Source organism: Sceloporus undulatus, chromosome 6, assembly GCF_019175285.1.
Source record: "Sceloporus undulatus isolate JIND9_A2432 ecotype Alabama chromosome 6, SceUnd_v1.1, whole genome shotgun sequence".
NCBI classification, from domain to species: domain Eukaryota; kingdom Metazoa; phylum Chordata; class Lepidosauria; order Squamata; family Phrynosomatidae; genus Sceloporus; species Sceloporus undulatus.
The window spans coordinates 69,643,380-69,660,010 of NC_056527.1; the positions used below are offsets into that span (position 1 = coordinate 69,643,380).

At 41.5% G+C, this 16,631-nt stretch overlaps 2 protein-coding genes across 4 annotated transcripts in view; both read left to right on the forward strand.

The window, feature by feature from the left end:
- PIGA (phosphatidylinositol glycan anchor biosynthesis class A) overlaps positions 1-16,631 on the forward strand; it is a 579,723-nt gene that overhangs the window by 291,714 nt on the left and 271,378 nt on the right. The gene's annotated exons all lie outside the window — the stretch shown is intronic.
- The window catches only part of CUL1 (cullin 1), a 73,964-nt gene that overhangs the window by 50,563 nt on the left and 6,770 nt on the right, over positions 1-16,631 (forward strand). Inside the window, exons 14-20 of the mRNA XM_042471207.1 lie at positions 1,062-1,179; positions 1,669-1,745; positions 7,442-7,573; positions 9,057-9,149; positions 9,855-9,902; positions 9,987-10,069; positions 12,563-12,668. Coding sequence (XP_042327141.1) covers positions 1,062-1,179; positions 1,669-1,745; positions 7,442-7,573; positions 9,057-9,149; positions 9,855-9,902; positions 9,987-10,069; positions 12,563-12,668 — 657 coding nt within the window. The remainder of the gene's footprint in view (positions 1-1,061; positions 1,180-1,668; positions 1,746-7,441; positions 7,574-9,056; positions 9,150-9,854; positions 9,903-9,986; positions 10,070-12,562; positions 12,669-16,631) is intronic.

A 16,631-nucleotide genomic window follows, 5' to 3' on the forward strand; every position in this document is an offset into this window, starting at 1 on the left:
GAATCCTGGGAGCAAACGCTTGCTCCCTGCTTTTCCCTGGTCCCAGTGTCTTGCAGAGGCTGGAGGACACGGGGATCAGGGGGAATCTTGGGAGCAAACGCTTGTTCCCTGCTTTCCCCCACTCCCAGTGACTTGCAAAATCTGGAGAACATTGGGATCGGGGGGTATTCTGGGAGCAAACGCTTGCTCCCTGCTTTTCCCCAGTCCCCATGTTCTCCGAAGGGACAACTCAGTTGCAGAGGAGGAGGAAGAGCAACTACTAGGCTCTGAGGTTTCCTCCCTAGCTTGGCTTTCTCCCAAAGGGAGAGCCAGGCTGCGGAGGGGAAGGAAGGGTACTGAGATCCAAATTATACCCTCGACGTATCTGGGGGTCATATCAAAATCCCTGATTTTGGCCCCAAAGCCTGCCATTGACTTATACATGGCGTTGACTTATGCACTACTATATACGGTAGTTCCTGTTCAAAAATTAACTTCATAGTGCTTCTACTGGAACAATTCTGTTAAGCACAAAACCCTTTTAGTCTAACAGAAATGCTGTTAAGTATTATGACTGCAATCTGATTTTTGTTTTTAATTCAAAAATGTGATCAAATTTATTTGACAAGCAGTGACTTGATTTCAGATCTGTTCCAGGATTTTATTTAAATGTATTGTTTATTTCAAAATATTTTGCCCTACTTTTTTAGTTTGAAAGACAACACTCAGTTCATTTCATACACAGAGTAATACAAAACATTACAACCAAAAATGCTTCATTAAAAACTTGCAGCAGAATATGAAAAATTAAATATCAGTAATAATTTTTTTAAAACCACAAGGGAACGATGAGTGCATGTTACTGGACTGTATTCTGACTAACAGTAGTAACTAGAAGACTCTTGGTCTTAGGTATTTTTTAAATAGGCTTTTTTGTTCCACTGACCTCATAGGTAATGAGTTGGTTGGGCTTGTTTTAGCATTTTGGTAACACCACAAGTCTGGTGTTGGAGAATTTGGAAACTAGATCCTGCAGTAGAAAAATGTACAACCTTACAATAATGTTCTGTGATTCTTTACAGCAAGCTTGTGGCTTCGAATACACCTCAAAGCTTCAGAGAATGTTTCAAGATATTGGCGTAAGCAAAGACCTGAATGAACAGTTCAAAAAGCACTTGTCCAATTCAGAGCCATTAGATTGTAAGTAAACTACATATAACTATTTATTTCAAACTTGAATTGTTGAATAGGTGAGATAACATAACACTGTATATACATATAATATATATGTTATATACATATAACACAAGTGGAACAGTTGATAGGGGAAAATGAATGGCTTGCTTTTTGTATTACACAAGAGTTTGTGTTTTTGATTAGCAGGTGGAGAGCTGTGTGAAGGAAGGTGCCACACTTTCTAAATACATATTAGACACACTAATGGTGCACTTGGATCATTTATTATTAGTTGGTTTCATTGAAAAAGAACTGTGATTCCAAAAACAATCTGTTATGTGCTGAGTTCAAAACACATACTTACTTGATCTTTTCCAAGATTTTTTTTTCTTCGATCAAAGCACAGAAGCCATTTTGTTTTTAAAATAACTTTTCCAGGCATGTTTATGCTGTAGCTTATATGTAGCTAAATAATTCTTTTGTTGTTGTTGTTTTGTTTTGTTTTGTTTCCAGTGGACTTTAGCATACAGGTTCTGAGTTCTGGATCCTGGCCCTTCCAAATGTCTTGTGCATTTGCTCTCCCCTCAGAGGTGAGGCTACTTTAATCTTTAAACTTGTGTTTCAGTTTATAGTGATGCTGTAACATTGTGGAAGGCTGTGGCAAAAGTGAAGTCTCATTAAGGCAAGGTATTACTGACAAAGTATTTTAAAAAGCAGAGATGTATTTGGTTTCTGTAGTATATTCCTATTCCCCTTCCCAATTATTAGAATATTGTGCAGTTGTCTGGTTACTTGTATTTCACTGAGTTGTATCATACCATATTAATACAATCATCGAGTCCAACCCTTTCCTGCTCAATGCAAGAACTGCAGCCAAGCATCCCTAGTATGTAACTAACCAGCCTCTTTTGGGAGATGTCCAGAGAAAAAGACCTCACAAATTCTGTCGGTAATTAGTTCCATTGCTGAACTGCTCCTCCTAATGTTCAATCAAAACCTGTCCTGTAACTTAAAGCCATTTGACCTGGCCCCCCTCTCCAAGGCAACAGAGAACAAATCTGCACTTTCTTCTCTATGACAGCCCTTTATATTTTAAACTTTATATTTTAAATTTACATTTTGAACTTTAAGAGTGCAGTCTTGTCTGATTTAGCATTTAGTCTGTGATTTGCTCTTTAAATGCTTGAACAAGTGGATTTAGTCATTTTGTTTGTGATTGCTACAATAGAGGGTCTGTTAGACCCTTATTTTACTGATGAGCTGCAAGCTGTGAAAGGGCAAGGCTGTGCTGGAGCAAGTAATGTTGCCACTCTGACAAAACAAAAGGGAAAACACAACTTTGTGCTTCTTCAATCCCAGTGAAGTACTCTTAGTACATTACACAGTCACATAGCCATCTAGTAGACCCTAGTAGATGGCCAGTGCTTCTTTGCAAGAGTGCAATATGCAAGCTTCCTTGAAGGGTGTGTCTTTAAGTGCTCTGTAGAGCAGGAAAATTGTAATAACTATTGCTCCATTATAAATAGCCCTTTGTGGGGTAAGGTTGTTGAGGTTTTGATGTCAGTTGAAACCCTGGTGGTTTTGGATGAAGCTAATTATCTGAACAGCTGGCTTTGGCATTGAAAAAAAACTTTGATAGCCGTGGTTGTTAAGTCCAGTGGGAGAAAAACTGAGGATAGCAACCCTGTGAAGCCACTTTGGTATCTTATTTTATTCAACAAATAAACAAAATAATCAATTAAACAAAACATGACAACAAATGGTACTTCAAAAACAGCAATGAATGAAAATGTCAGAAACAATAAAATCCTCAAATGTGCTAATTTCCCTGAAAAAACAGAAATTAAACAATAACCCAAATAATGCCCTGAAAATTATAAACAAAAGGTGCATTCAGGGATCCTAGAATCGTAGAATTGGAAGAGACCGCAAAGGCCATCCAGTCCAACCCCCTGCCATGCAGGAAATCCAAATCAAAGCATCCCTGACAGATGACCAGCCAGCCTCTGCTTAAAGACCTCCAAAGAAGGAGACTCTACTACACTCCGAGGGAGTTTGTTCCACTGTCAAACAGTCCTACTGTCAGGAGGTTCTCCAATGTTAAGATGGGAATCTTTCCTGAAGCTGGATCCATTGTTCCTGGTCCTGTTCTTGGAGCAGCAGAAAAAAGCTTGTTCCCTCCTCAATGTGACACCCCTTCAAATATTTAAACAGGGCTATCATATCACTCTTAATCTTCTTTTCTCCAGGCAAAACATCCCCAGCTCCCTAAGTCGTTCCTCACAGGGCATGGTTTCCAGACCCTTCACCGTTTTAGTCACCCTCTCCAGTTTCTCAATGTTCTTTTTGAATTGTGGTGCCCAGACTGGACACAATATTCCAGGTGGGGCCTGACCCAGCAGCACATACAGTGGCACTATTACTTCTCTTGATCTGACACTATACTTTTATTGATGCAACCTAAATTGCATTGCCTTTTTTAGCTGCGCATCGCACTATTCACTCAGTTCAACTTGTGGTCTACTTGGACTCCCGGATCTCTTTCACATGTAGTCTCATTCAGCCAGGTGTCCCCCCATCCTATATCTGTGCATTTCATTTTTCTGCCCTAAGTGCAGTACCTTACATTTCTCCGTGTTGAATTTCATTTTGTTAGCTTTGGCCCAGCTTTCAAGTCTATTCAGGTCTTTTTGAATTTTGATCCTGTCCTCTGGGGTATTAGCTATTCCTCCTAATTTGGTGTCATCTGCAAATTTGATAAGTATGCTCCCAGTTCTGTCATTCAGGTCATTGATAAAGATGTTGAATAACACTGGCCCCTGGACAGAGCCCTGTGGGACCCCACGGGTCACTTCTCTCCAGGATGAAAAGGACCCATTGTTGAGCACCCTTTGGGTTTGGCCGGTTAACCAGTTACAAATCCATGTAACAGTTACTTTGTCTAGTCCACATTTTACAAGCTTGTTTGCAAGAATGTCATGGGAAACCTTGTCAAAGGCCTTACTTGAATCAAGATATACTATATCCACAGCTTTCTCTTCATCTTTACTTATTCTGTACTGAAATTCCCCTATTCTGTCCTCTGCTCCATTATCCTCAGGTTGAGCACCCTTTTCCTTTTCTGAGAAGACTGAGGCAAAGAAGGTGTTGAGTAATTCTGCCTTTTCTCTGTCCCCTGTTAGCATTTTGCCATCTTCTCGACGCAGTGGCCCTACCATTTCCTTCTTCTTCCTTTTGCTGCGGACATATCCAAAAAAGCCCTTTTTATTCTTTTTAACCTGTCTAGCAAGCCTGAGTTCATTCTGCGCTTTAGCTTTTCTGAATTTACCCCTACATGTGCTTGCTATTTGTTTGAATTCTTCTTTGGTGATTTCTCCATTTTTCCATTTCTTATATATGTTCCATTTAAAACTTAGCTCGGTTGAAAGTTCCTTAGTCATCCAACCTGGTTTCTTTAGACACCTCTCGTTTTTCTTTCTCACTGGAACTGTTTGAAATTGTGCCTTCAGTATCTCCCTTTTGAGAAAGTCCCATCCATCCTGAACTCCCTTATCTTTCAGTATTTCTGAAAACAGGATCACCCTCAATACTTCTCTAAGTTTACTGAAATTCACTCTCCTAAAGTCTAGAATGCGTGTCTGACTATGCCTGGCTTTTCCTTTCCACTGTATAACAAACTCCAGGATAACAGGGTCACTTCCATCTAATGATCCCACCACTTGCACCCCATTAGCCAAGTCATCCTTGTTGATTAGGATCAGATCTAAAATAGCTGGCCCCCTTGTTGCCTCTTTCACCTTTTGGACAATGAAATTGTCTTCCAGGCAAGTGAGGAATTTGCTAGACCTTGAGGATTTTGCTGTGTTTGACTTCCAGCAAATAGCAGGGTAGTTAAAGTCGCCCATCACTACTACATCTCTCCTTTCTGACTGTGTGTAGTCATCTGTTCTAGAAAGGCATCATCCAGTTCCTCCATCTGACTTGGGGGTCTGTAGTAGACTCCCACCATAACATCCTTGTTGTTTCCCTCCCCTTTAATTTTTATCCTGATGCTCTCCAGCTGGCTTCCATAATTGATGTCCTGGATCTCTTCACTGGTGTAAATATCTCTGACATATAGTGCTCTTCCTCCTCCTTTCCTGTTTGGCCTATTTCTCTTAAAAAGGTTATACCCCTCTATTTCCACATTGCAATTATGAGACTCATCCCACCAGGTTTCAGTGATGCCTATTATATCATATTTGCTTTGTTCTACTAGGAGTTCAAGTTCATCTTGCTCTGTGCATTAGTGTAGAGACATTGAAGACCATGGGTCCCCTTTACTTGCTGCCTCCCACTATTGGGTCCTTGCACTTTTTTTCTTGTTTCCTCTATGTCAGTTTGACTATTTTCTCCATCCCTTTCGCCTTCCATAATATTGTCTCCCTCCCCCACAAAACTCAGTTTAAAGCCTTACTGATCAAGTTCTTGAGACTGTTGGTAAAAACATTTCTTCCAACTGACGTGAGATGCAACCCGTCCATTGCAAGAAGCCCCTCCTCATGGAACTGCAGCCCATGATCAAAGAATCCAAATTGTTATCTGCGAGACCAACTGTGGAGCCAATTGTTCACATCTGCTATTTTCCTCTCCCTTCCTGGACTGTGCCCTTCAACTGGCAGAAGAGACGAGATGACAACCTGTGCATCCATTCCTTTCAGCTTCTTACCAAGCGCCTTGTAATCCCTTCTGATGTTCTGAAGGCTGTGGCCACTACGACCACATGCCTCCTCCAAGACTTAGCAGCGACTTTTCTCTTGGGTGAGACTCTCAGGATCCCCTGCTCTGTCCCTGAAGTCTGTCCATGCTGCTCTTCCTTGTCCTCCTTGATAAGGGAAAGAGCTTTGAATTGATTCTCTAGCTGCAAGCTCCCAGAACAATCCCTTCTTGGCCGACTTCTCTGTGTGACATTCCTCCAGCTGTCTGCCTCTTGTGTATGTGAAGTGATTTCCTCTGCTCCAGCAACTTCCTCTGCGTGGTACTCATCCAGGATTGTTAGTTCTGTTGTGTCCAGGAAATTCTCCTGCTCCCTAATATGCTGAAGTGTAGCTACTCTGGACTCCAACTGCTGCACTTTCTCCTCCAAGAGGGCTACCAACTTGCACTTGGGGCATGTGAAGTTCTCCACTTCTGTAGGCAAGAAGACAAACATCCCACAAGTGTTGCAAGTGACTGCTGTGATTCCGTCAGTGTCCATACTGAAAAGTCTTAGGAAATTACTGGAACAGGACTGTGGTTCCTCCTGAAAAAAAGAATCCTCCAGAAAACACCAACATAAAAGCCCCTGATGTTTCGCCAATTTCTGGCAGTGAGCTCAATCAACTCTGCCTCTGCAGTAGATCTCCTTGGATGAAAAAGAATTGGCTCTAGGAGGAGTGATATAGAGCTAGTCTGCTAGCTCTGCCCTCTAGTGACTCACAGATGTGACTCACTGAAGCTCCATCCCCTCTGCAAAAAGCACACTCTCCCTTGAGTTTAAAAAAAAATTTAAACAGTCACCACTCAAAATGGCTGCTCAGCTACCTCTCTCCTCCTGTCTGTAGCAGGAACTGGTAGACTTATGGTCTAGTATATATAGTATTTGCTGTTTCTGTGCCCTTGAATTATAATTGATTTTTATATTCATTATTATTTTATGATTTTATTGTATAGAAAATTTAGTTTCTATAGAATACTTTAGTTTTTATTATATAGAATACTTTTTTAAAAATTGCTATTAGGATCAACAGTGGTCTTAAAGTATTTCACGCAATAGGATTAATTACTGAATACAGTGGTACCCCGGGATACGAAAGCACCGCCTTACGAAATTCCCGGGATACGAAAAAATCCCATAGGAAAAAACTGTTCCGGGTTACGTTTTTTTTTTTTTCCGGCTTACGAAAAAAAATTTTGGTGCTTTTCGGCGCTTTTTCGCGCGAAATTGTGGCTTTTAGCGCTAGCGCCTATGGCTTTTTCGGGTTACGAAAAAAATCGGGTTACGAACGCCGCGGCGGAACGAATTAATTTCGTAACCCGAGGCACCACTGTATACAAGATAGGAATCCCTTCTAAATAACCAGGGATAAAGTTATTTTTCATCTTCTTTCATCTGTACAAACCAAAGAAGATCCTTTCTGTTGGGGTGGTATAGGTTTTTCCTATGGAGGCACTTAACTTAATTAATTTTAAAACCAGATTGGTAGATTTCAAATGTGAGATTTCTAACATGTGTGATGGTATTTTTTTCTCTGCCTGAATTTCTTAGCTGGAGCGCAGCTACCAGAGATTTACTGCTTTCTATGCTAGTCGCCATAGTGGAAGAAAATTGACCTGGCTGTATCAGCTATCCAAAGGAGAACTGGTTACCAATTGCTTCAAAAACAGATATACGTTACAGGTAAGGTGCACCTAGTGTCAGCAGAAAGATTTTACAGATATAATGTTAAGGTACCTGTCCTGTCTGTGGAATTCATAGAATTGTAGAGTTGGAAGAGACCGCAAGGACCATCCAGTCCAGCCCCATTCTGCCATGCAGGAAATCTAAATCAAAGCATCCCCAACAGATGGCCATCTAGCCTCTGTTTAAAGACCTCTAAAGAAGGAGACTCCATTACACTCTGAGGGAGTTTCTTCCACTGTCGAACAGCCCTTACTGTCAGGAAGTTCCTCCTAATGTTGAGGTGGAATCTCTTTTCCTGGAGCTTGCATCCATTGCTCCGGGTCCTAGTCTCTGGTCAGCCCTCCTTATCCACGGATTTTTATCCACAGGTTCAAGCATCCACGGCTTGAAAATATCTAAAAAAGTATAAATTCCAAATAGCAAATTTGTATTTTACCACTTCATATAAGGGACGCCATTTTACTGTGCTATTGTATTTAATGGGACTTGAACATCCACGTATTTTGTTATCCACTGGGGGCCCTGGAACCAAACCCCAGCGGGTAACAAGGACCCACTGCATATTTTCCCCATAACAGGTTCATGCTTTTTAAGTTTCTGTCCCTCACAGAACAATTGAAGAAATATTGGGGAAGCATGTGAATAAAGACCAGTAAGCGTCACTGAAAGGGCTGGAGATCTTGTCCATTTTGGGTTTATGTGTGTCTTCAAGCCACCTGTCAACTTAAAGCAACCCCATGAATTCTGTAGGGTTTTCTTAGGTGAGGAATACTCAGAGGTGGTTTTTTGTGGGTTTTTCGGGCTATGTGGCCATGTTCTAGCAGAGTTTCTTTCTGATGTTTCGCCAGCATCTGTGGCTGGCATCTTCAGAGAATGCTTTGCCTGGAAAAAAGTTGGTTGTATATATACTGTAAATGCAGGAGTGATTTGCATGTGTATTGTTCAGAGGTGGTTTTTGCCAGTTACTTCCTCTGAAATATAGCCTATCGTATCTAGTATTCTGTACATACAATGTTTAAGTTTCCACTTCCTCTTCCCTCCCTGTCTGGTTTATCAAGTTGTGTGTGTGTGTGTGTGTATGGGATTCCTTGAGCTTACACATTAAAAAACATGCATGGTTGCAGAAGGTCTTCTTGTATCCAGAAAATCAGTTTTTGTTAAAAGCATTTGAGAATTGGCCTTCTTCATAAAAGATACTCATATGAAGAGTTATTGGTTGTGTGCCCTAGGGGCCTTAAAGCACTCTACTGGGGTTTGGCAAGTTGCACCATTTTACTTTGACTCATAACCCAGATATTTCTGAGGAAGGAGACTTTTTTTCAACACACACAGAAAACAAAAATGTCTTCATCCAGAGTTACAGTCTTTGTTCTGCTTTTATTTGTGTTGGATGTGTAGAACGTGGATAAATTGCTTTAAAGTCTTGCTTTTCTTTACATTTTCATTGAACTATAATAATTGTCCGCCCTTTTCTTTTAAGGCATCTACATTTCAAATGGCAATCCTATTGCAATATAACACAGAAGATGCCTACACTGTTCAGCAGCTGACAGATAGCACTCAGATAAAGATGGTAAGCTTTTGTTGTGTTAGCTGTAGCTTTGATTAGACAGGAGTGTTATTTTTTGCTGTAGGCCATAAGAAAATTCAGGTAGTCTTGCTTCTCTTACCCTCCTGGAGTCTTTTTTCCTGTATAGTGTTGTGTGGAGGGCAAAATATAGCATCTCTGAAAATCTTGGCTTTAATTTTTAAAACAGGGTATTTTTGTAGCCTTTATAACCAAATAGACAATTGAAAGACATTATTAATGCAATGAAATCTCCAAAATTAAAGGGCTCTGATTTTCAGGCTGGAGCACGAGTGCCTTAATGTCAGCTCTTTTGACTTTTTTGGTATCTATCCAGAAGTAAAGTAAAATATTACATGCTGTATAACATCATTTTTCTTGAAGCTGAGTTTGATTTAGAATTTTTGCTTTTCTTATGTGTAGTGTATCTATAGCTGTATACATTTCCAGAGTCATTAAACTAAGTGCAATGAAATTTCTCCTTTCTTTCCCATCAGCTACAAAGCATATAAGACTGAATGTTATTATTAGTCTCAACTAGAGTAGCCCCTTTGAATCAGTGGGATTTACATAGGCTTGGTTCACTATTTAGCAAGTGACTTAATGAGTCTATTCTGATTTGGACTATCAGTAAAATTCAGACCATAGTATGTAAACTACTTATTATAAAAAGCACAAAGAATTAATTATCTTTTTGCCATCCAATTTTAGGATATTTTGGCACAAGTTCTGCAGATCTTGCTAAAGTCAAAGTTGCTGGTAAGTGCTCTCTTTATTTGCAAATCAGGCTTAAGAAAAGATTTGTTGACCTTTTCTTACATTGGATATCTTTTTTGTTCCTAGGTTTTAGAGGATGAAAATGCAAATGTTGATGAGGTGGAGTTGAAGCCAGACACCTTAATAAAACTGTTTCTTGGTTACAAAAAGTAAGGAAAATAAAGTAGTTATAAACCAACTTTCAGAACCATGACTAGTTTCCGGAGCTCCTAGTCTTGGGATTATGGGGTAGACATATTGACAGTTTAATGGATGAAATTCCAAGTTCACATTATGAGCTTGCTCATGGAATATCCATTCAGAATATCCATGTTTAGTTTAGCATGCTCAGTTCTTTTCCAGTATTATTACCACTGCAAGTAAATAAACGCTTCACTGGAAGTACACCTAGATCAGCTATATTTATTTGGCAAACACTAGCTGCAATCACAAATTGCTTTTTTGACCATAGTAAGGGCTGGTACTTAAGTCATGTTTCTGCAGCAGGCCAGTTACATTTTGTGAATAAGTTATAAATTGTGCAAAAACATCTTGTTGCAGTATTTTTAGAATGTGGAATATTATGTCATAGTTTTGTAAGAGGAAAGGAAGGAAAGCTTGAGGCCTGCAGGATCTCCCTGATCTTCCCCTTTCTTCCAGTGGTTTCTGAATTATCAGTAGTTCCAGAAAAGAAATAGAAAAGCTCCAGATTGTATAGAGGTCAGTATGTACCATATATATTCGACTATAAATCAACCTCATGTATAAGTCGAAAGCAAGTTTGGGGGCCAAAATTATGGGTTTTGATATAACTCGAGGATAAGTTGAGGGTAAAACTTAAGAGCATGTAGCAAAGGATCTAAAGGATGAAGCTAAGGAAAACAATGCCAAAGAACTTCTAAAAATTCCAGCAGGTATAATTGTTGGTGCTCAGTGCTTCCAGGGCAGATTATGTTCTTGCTTTTCACCCTGAGGTGGTTCTTTTAAAAAAAATAAGAGTTAAAGTGCAATACTTACATTGGTCCATAAATAAGTCAACCCAGGTTTTTGGAGTCAATTTTTGACTAAAATTTATAGATTTATGCATGAGTATATACAGTACATCAGATTTATTGTATGCACAAATATACCATACCAACTGTATGCTAGAAACATGCATTTGCAAAGCCATGCTGGACCTGCTTTGATGTGGGTTCAGGTAAATTGTGTAGTTTCACAATTTAAGGTTTATGAAAGATTATGATGGTGTACAAAGTACTGAATAGTTTTGTTCTAAAAACAAACCTTTTAAAAAGCATATTTTAAATCTGTTTTCTTAGCATTCTTTGCAAGAAAGAACACAACAAGCACATTTTAACATGTCTTCCTTACTAACGTACTGCAAAAGGAAAAGGGACACATGTTTTAGGGTCATCTTGGACTATTTTATAATCATGCAATATCTTATCTCCAAGACATAAAAGATAGGTTTAAAAGTGTAGTCTTTCTAGGCTGAATGGAGAGAAAAAAAACTCAGTAAGCAGAATTTGAAGTCAGAATGGGAGCTGGCTACAAGACTATAAAGCATTAAAAATGTATTTAAAATCTTATAAATGGTAATTTCTGGTGGATTAATATCGCTTGTAATTGTTAATTTTGACAACCATAAGCCTTCAAAGTATTAGTTGTCTCTATTTTCAGTCAAATTTTGTAGGTTAATAGGTGACTATTGTGGTTGTAAATGACCTTTTTGTAGTTAGTAGTATGAAACTAGCACTAGTTACCGAAATATTTATTGTCAATATAAAACTTTTTAAGAATTTCTATAGCTTTTATTTATGCCTTTAGAGCAGAGATGTGCAAGATGTGGTCCAGGGCCATCAGACCAAAAGTCCACACACCCCTCTGGAGCCTCCTGTGCAAAGTGGAGAAACTTCAATACTTTAAACAACTAAAAATGCTTGTTGTGCCTTTGTGTAGACAAGCCTTCTCTTGCTGTGGCAATGAAATGCTATGCAAGTGCCCACTCCCCCTCATCCATGCCCTTCACCCATTCCAGTCTCACCTTAAAATCTCATCCCTTGCAAAAACTAATAGGCGCCTTTGTTCACTTCCCTTCAGTCCTGATTTAAAATCTCTCAACTGCTCCTTTCCATCTCCCCACTCATTCCAGTCCCAGCTTAAAATCTTGTCCATTCCTTGCAAACACTTCCACCTCCTCCTATCCCAGTTTAAAATTTGGTTCCTTGCTAGCAAATGCTCCTTGTCCTTCCTTCCATTCCCTCACTCCTTCCAATCCCTGCTTAAAACCTCATTCTTCACTTGCAAATGCTGCTACCTCCTGCCTCCATCCCCTTACTCAGACTAGCTTTACTTTAAAACCTTGTCCCTTGCAAACATCGCCACCTCCTTTTTCTAACTCTCACCCACTCTAGTCCAGTTTAAAATCTCATCCCTTGGTTGCAAACACTCCCATCCTCTCCTTTCCCCCTCACTGCTGTCCTGCTTTAAAATTAATCACTCTAAAAATGACTGGTTTAGTTTTTTTAAATAAATTTAAAAATGTGTTTTTAAAATATAGTGTGGTCCCTTGAGTAGTTCCAGATGCCTGAATGCAGCCCCAGCCGCACTTCAGTTCCCTACCCCTTAGAGTAAAATTGATTATTTGCCTCACTTCTTCACAGCAAAAAACTGCGAGTGAACATAAATGTGCCAATGAAAACTGAGCAGAAACAGGAACAGGAAACTACACACAAAAATATAGAGGAAGACAGGAAACTACTGATCCAGGTAACTGCAGTAGGTGATAGAAACTCAGTCCATGAGCTGAAGGTCTTATTATTGTTTCCGCGTGGCTGGCAGAATTCAGTAAAATTTTTGCTTTTAATAGAGAATCTTGGTACTTCTCTGGAGTGTGTATTTCTGATTAGCAGCCTTCTTGTTGTGGATATTAGGGAAGTGGCAAGGAATTTTATGACTTGAAATTCCATAAAATTCCTTGCCCTCACTGTTGATGTGACAGGCAACTCTTAATAGCAGAGGATTATCAACAATTTAAGCTGCTGTATACATAGCATAGTAATGGTAGATGGGTTGATGTTAAAAATGGAATGGCTGTTGACATAGACTTAAGAATGGAAATGCTAGTTGAACCATTATTATGTAGCCAATTGTGAAGTCCTGAGAGCTGGAAATATCCTAAATGTGCCAGGACTTGAACATGGATCCTGTGTGCAAAGTATGCCTTCTGCCATTGATTTTCCAAGTAGATAAGACCTGTAGTTTGGGTTATGCTCCTCCCACTCACTCCAATAGGCAGGAAGTAAAGAGAGAGACCTTCTGGTGACCCCATGTGGGTGGAGCTAACCCTAGTAGGCCAGTCTTGTCCTGCCTGTCACTCCAGTAGGATGTTTACTGTTGCTCTGCAATTTCTTCGCTACAGCCACTCCAGTCCTTCTCTTCGTTTCTCTTGCTGCCTTGGAAGCATGAAGAAAGACTTAATATGGCAAGGGCTCCCAAGATTGGAGAAAGGTCTTGGCTTTGCCTATGACTCTTTCTTTCCTCCAAAGCTGCCCTCCTTTCATGGTGGGAGCACAGGAGATTTCTGCAAACAGCTTTGCAGCACATGGGAACCGTGGGAACAGATGGTGAGGGGCCAGAAGTTATGGAAACTTCCCTTCTCAGCATCTCTGCCCAGCCCGTTTAGGGCCCAGGTTCAGAGGACAGGCCAGCCAAAAGCCATGGCAAAGCGTTTTTCTGCAGCACCTCTGCCCAGCCTGAAGCAGGGCCAAGGTCAGAGAGACAAGCCAGCCAGAATACACAGGAGAAGGGGTGAGTACCAGGGGCCCTTTCTCTCTAGCCTCCAAGGAACTTTTGCTAGATCTAATGCCCTCGCTCAGGGCAGGCATTGCCAGGAGGCCTGTGCCATTGCCACTGCAGCCACTATGCCTAGCATTTCTGCCCTCGCTTCTCCGTATCTTCAATCTCTCTCTCTCTCCAGGCTCCTTCCCGTCAGACTTCAAACATGCTCTCATTTCCCCAATTCTGAAAAAACCTTCCCTTGACCCCTCCTCTTTGTCTAGCTATTGCCCAATTTCTCTTCTTCCCTTTCTTTCTAAGGTTTTGGAATGGGTTGTTTATTCTCGCTGTCTTGAGTTTCTTGAAGCCAACTCCATCCTCGATCCTTTTCAGTCTGGTTTCCGCCCAAGGCATTCTACAGAGACAGCTCTCACTAAGATCTCGAATGACCTTTTACAGGCCAAGGCCTTTACTGCCTTTACTCTGTTCTCATCCTTCTCGATTTGTCTGCAGCCTTTGACACTGTTGATCACTGTCTCCTAATTGACATACTCTCTGGCCTTGGGTTCTCAGACTCTGTTCTTGACTGGTTTAGATTTTACTTGTCTGGCAGATCTTTTGCAGTAGTTGCAGGTGGTCAGACTTCTTCTCCTGTTCCCTTATCTGCTGGAGTTCTTCAGGGCTCTGTTCTGGGTCCCCTTCTGTTTTCTCTCTACACACTGTCCTTAGGAAAACTCATTAGCTCTTATGGTATTTCCTTTGGTGCCAATGACACCCAGTTGTATCTTTCCACCCCTGACCTTTCTCCAAGGCTTGAACAGCAAGTCTCATCTTGTCTCACAGCTGTCTCGCAGTGGATGCACCATCAGCGTTTGAAGCTCAACATGTCCAAGATGGAGCTTCTTGTCTTTCCTCCTAAGCCCACCCTTCAACACTCCTTTTCTGTCTCTGTGGAAAACATTTCTATTCAACCAGTCCAGCAAGCCCGCAGTCTTGGTTTTATCTTTGATTCTTCTTTGTCGTGTATCCCTCAGATCCAGACCACAGCCAAGGCTTGTAGATTCTTTTTGTACAATATTGCTAAAATCCGACCTTATATCTCCGCCTCTACTGCCAAGATCCTGGTCCATGCCCTAGTGGTCTCACGACTTGATTACTGTAACATCCTTCTGGCTGGGCTTCCTCTCTCTCACCTCCGTCCTTTAATTTCTGTCCAGCATTCAGCTGCACGCATTATCATATCAGCCCACCGCTCTGACCACATCTCTCCTGTGTTGGCATCCCTTCACTGGCTCCCCCTCCCTTTCCGCATTCAGTATAAGCGCCTGCTGTCGACATTTAAAGCCCTCCATGGACTGGCCCGTCCTTACTTATCAGACCTTATTTTTCCTCACCTTCCCACTCAGGCCCTCGGTTCTGGTAGTCAAGGTCTGCTGTCTCAGCCCAGGATTTCCTCTGCCCCATCTCGGATTCGCCTCTTTTCACTCGCTGCCCCTCACTCCTGGAACCTTCTTCCCCCACGAACAAGAGCCATCACCTCTTTAACCAGCTTCAAAACAGAGTTGAAGACCATCCTATTCAGGGAAGCGTTCCCAGGCACTGCATAATTGTCACTTGCTATTTGATGTTCTTTTGTTGCCTGCTTTATTGAATCATTTCCTGTATTGCTATGTATTTTATATGTAGTATCCTACTAGAGAGGCCCCTTCCCCACCACCACTCCCTTTGTGTCGTGTCTTTTTAGATTGTAAGCCTGAGGGAAGGGAACCGTCCAATTAAAAAGATTGTATGTACAGCGCTGTGTAAATTTACAGCGCTTTATAAATAAGGGTTAATAATAATAATAATAAGCATAAGGTTTGGGACTCTGCCAGGAGGGCAGATGGGGGGATAAGCTCTTGGTCTCCCCTTCCTTCCCATCTCTGTCCCCAATGGCACCCAGTACCCCAACAGTTTTGGGAGATCCTATTGCAGCCTGCGAAACATATGGTAGTGTTGCTAGGGTTGCTGCACATTCCCTTTTGATTCTTATGATGAGATGATGTGAAAGGAGGAAGATGACTTCTCCTCTGGCATACACAGTGGACATCTTGGCTGCATGGCTTTAAAAGAAGCTATACAGGGCCCAGCAGGTGCTGAAGCTTCCAACACTAAAATGGTCTTTTTTGACTGCCACAGAGCATCCCACAAAAAGCAAAAATGGCTTCATGTCCTCATCAGAGGGAGCATGGCCTCTGCCACCCACTTCTAAACAGAGGCTGGAGGGCCATCTGTTAGATATGCTTTGATTGAGAGTTCCTGCATGGCAGAATGGGGTTGGACTGGATGGCCCTTGGGGTATCTTCCAACTCTGTGATTTTCTGAGAGAGAACATGGATACAAATCCTCCTGCATTCCCTCCTCAAAAAAGGGGGGTGGACACTTGTGGGAAGGATGGGGAGAGAGTTCCCTACACGCCCAATTGTGTTAGGCTGCCCCAAACTGTGGAGCTCTTGAGGAGAGCAGTTGGGGCCCTTGGCCTCTCCTCTCCATCAGTTGATCCTACCTTAGAATCCAGACATGTATCAGTTAAATGAGGAGCCATGTCCCATAGCAGCCCCCTCTGCCCTTCCCAGCTACCTTTGCAAGTGGGAAGGGAGTTGAGGAACAAGCCAGCTTCTATAATGCAGCCAGGTTACTATAAAGCCTGCTTGAGATTGAAAGGGCTAAGCTTCTAAACCCCAGCTTGAAGTTGGGGCTGTTTCAAACATAAATAAAACAAAATGCCCTGTGAATATCAGGGCTACACTACAGGCCATATGCAGCTATCTACCCATGATTAGCAATGGTCTTCAGTCACTGCTAACTTAAGAGCAGGTTCCTCACTGCCTGGAAGAAGCTGCTGCCCAGGTAGCCTCCCTTGATAGGGCAAATAAAGGAGGTGAGTACCCCCACAGCAACGGGTCTGGGGGCTCA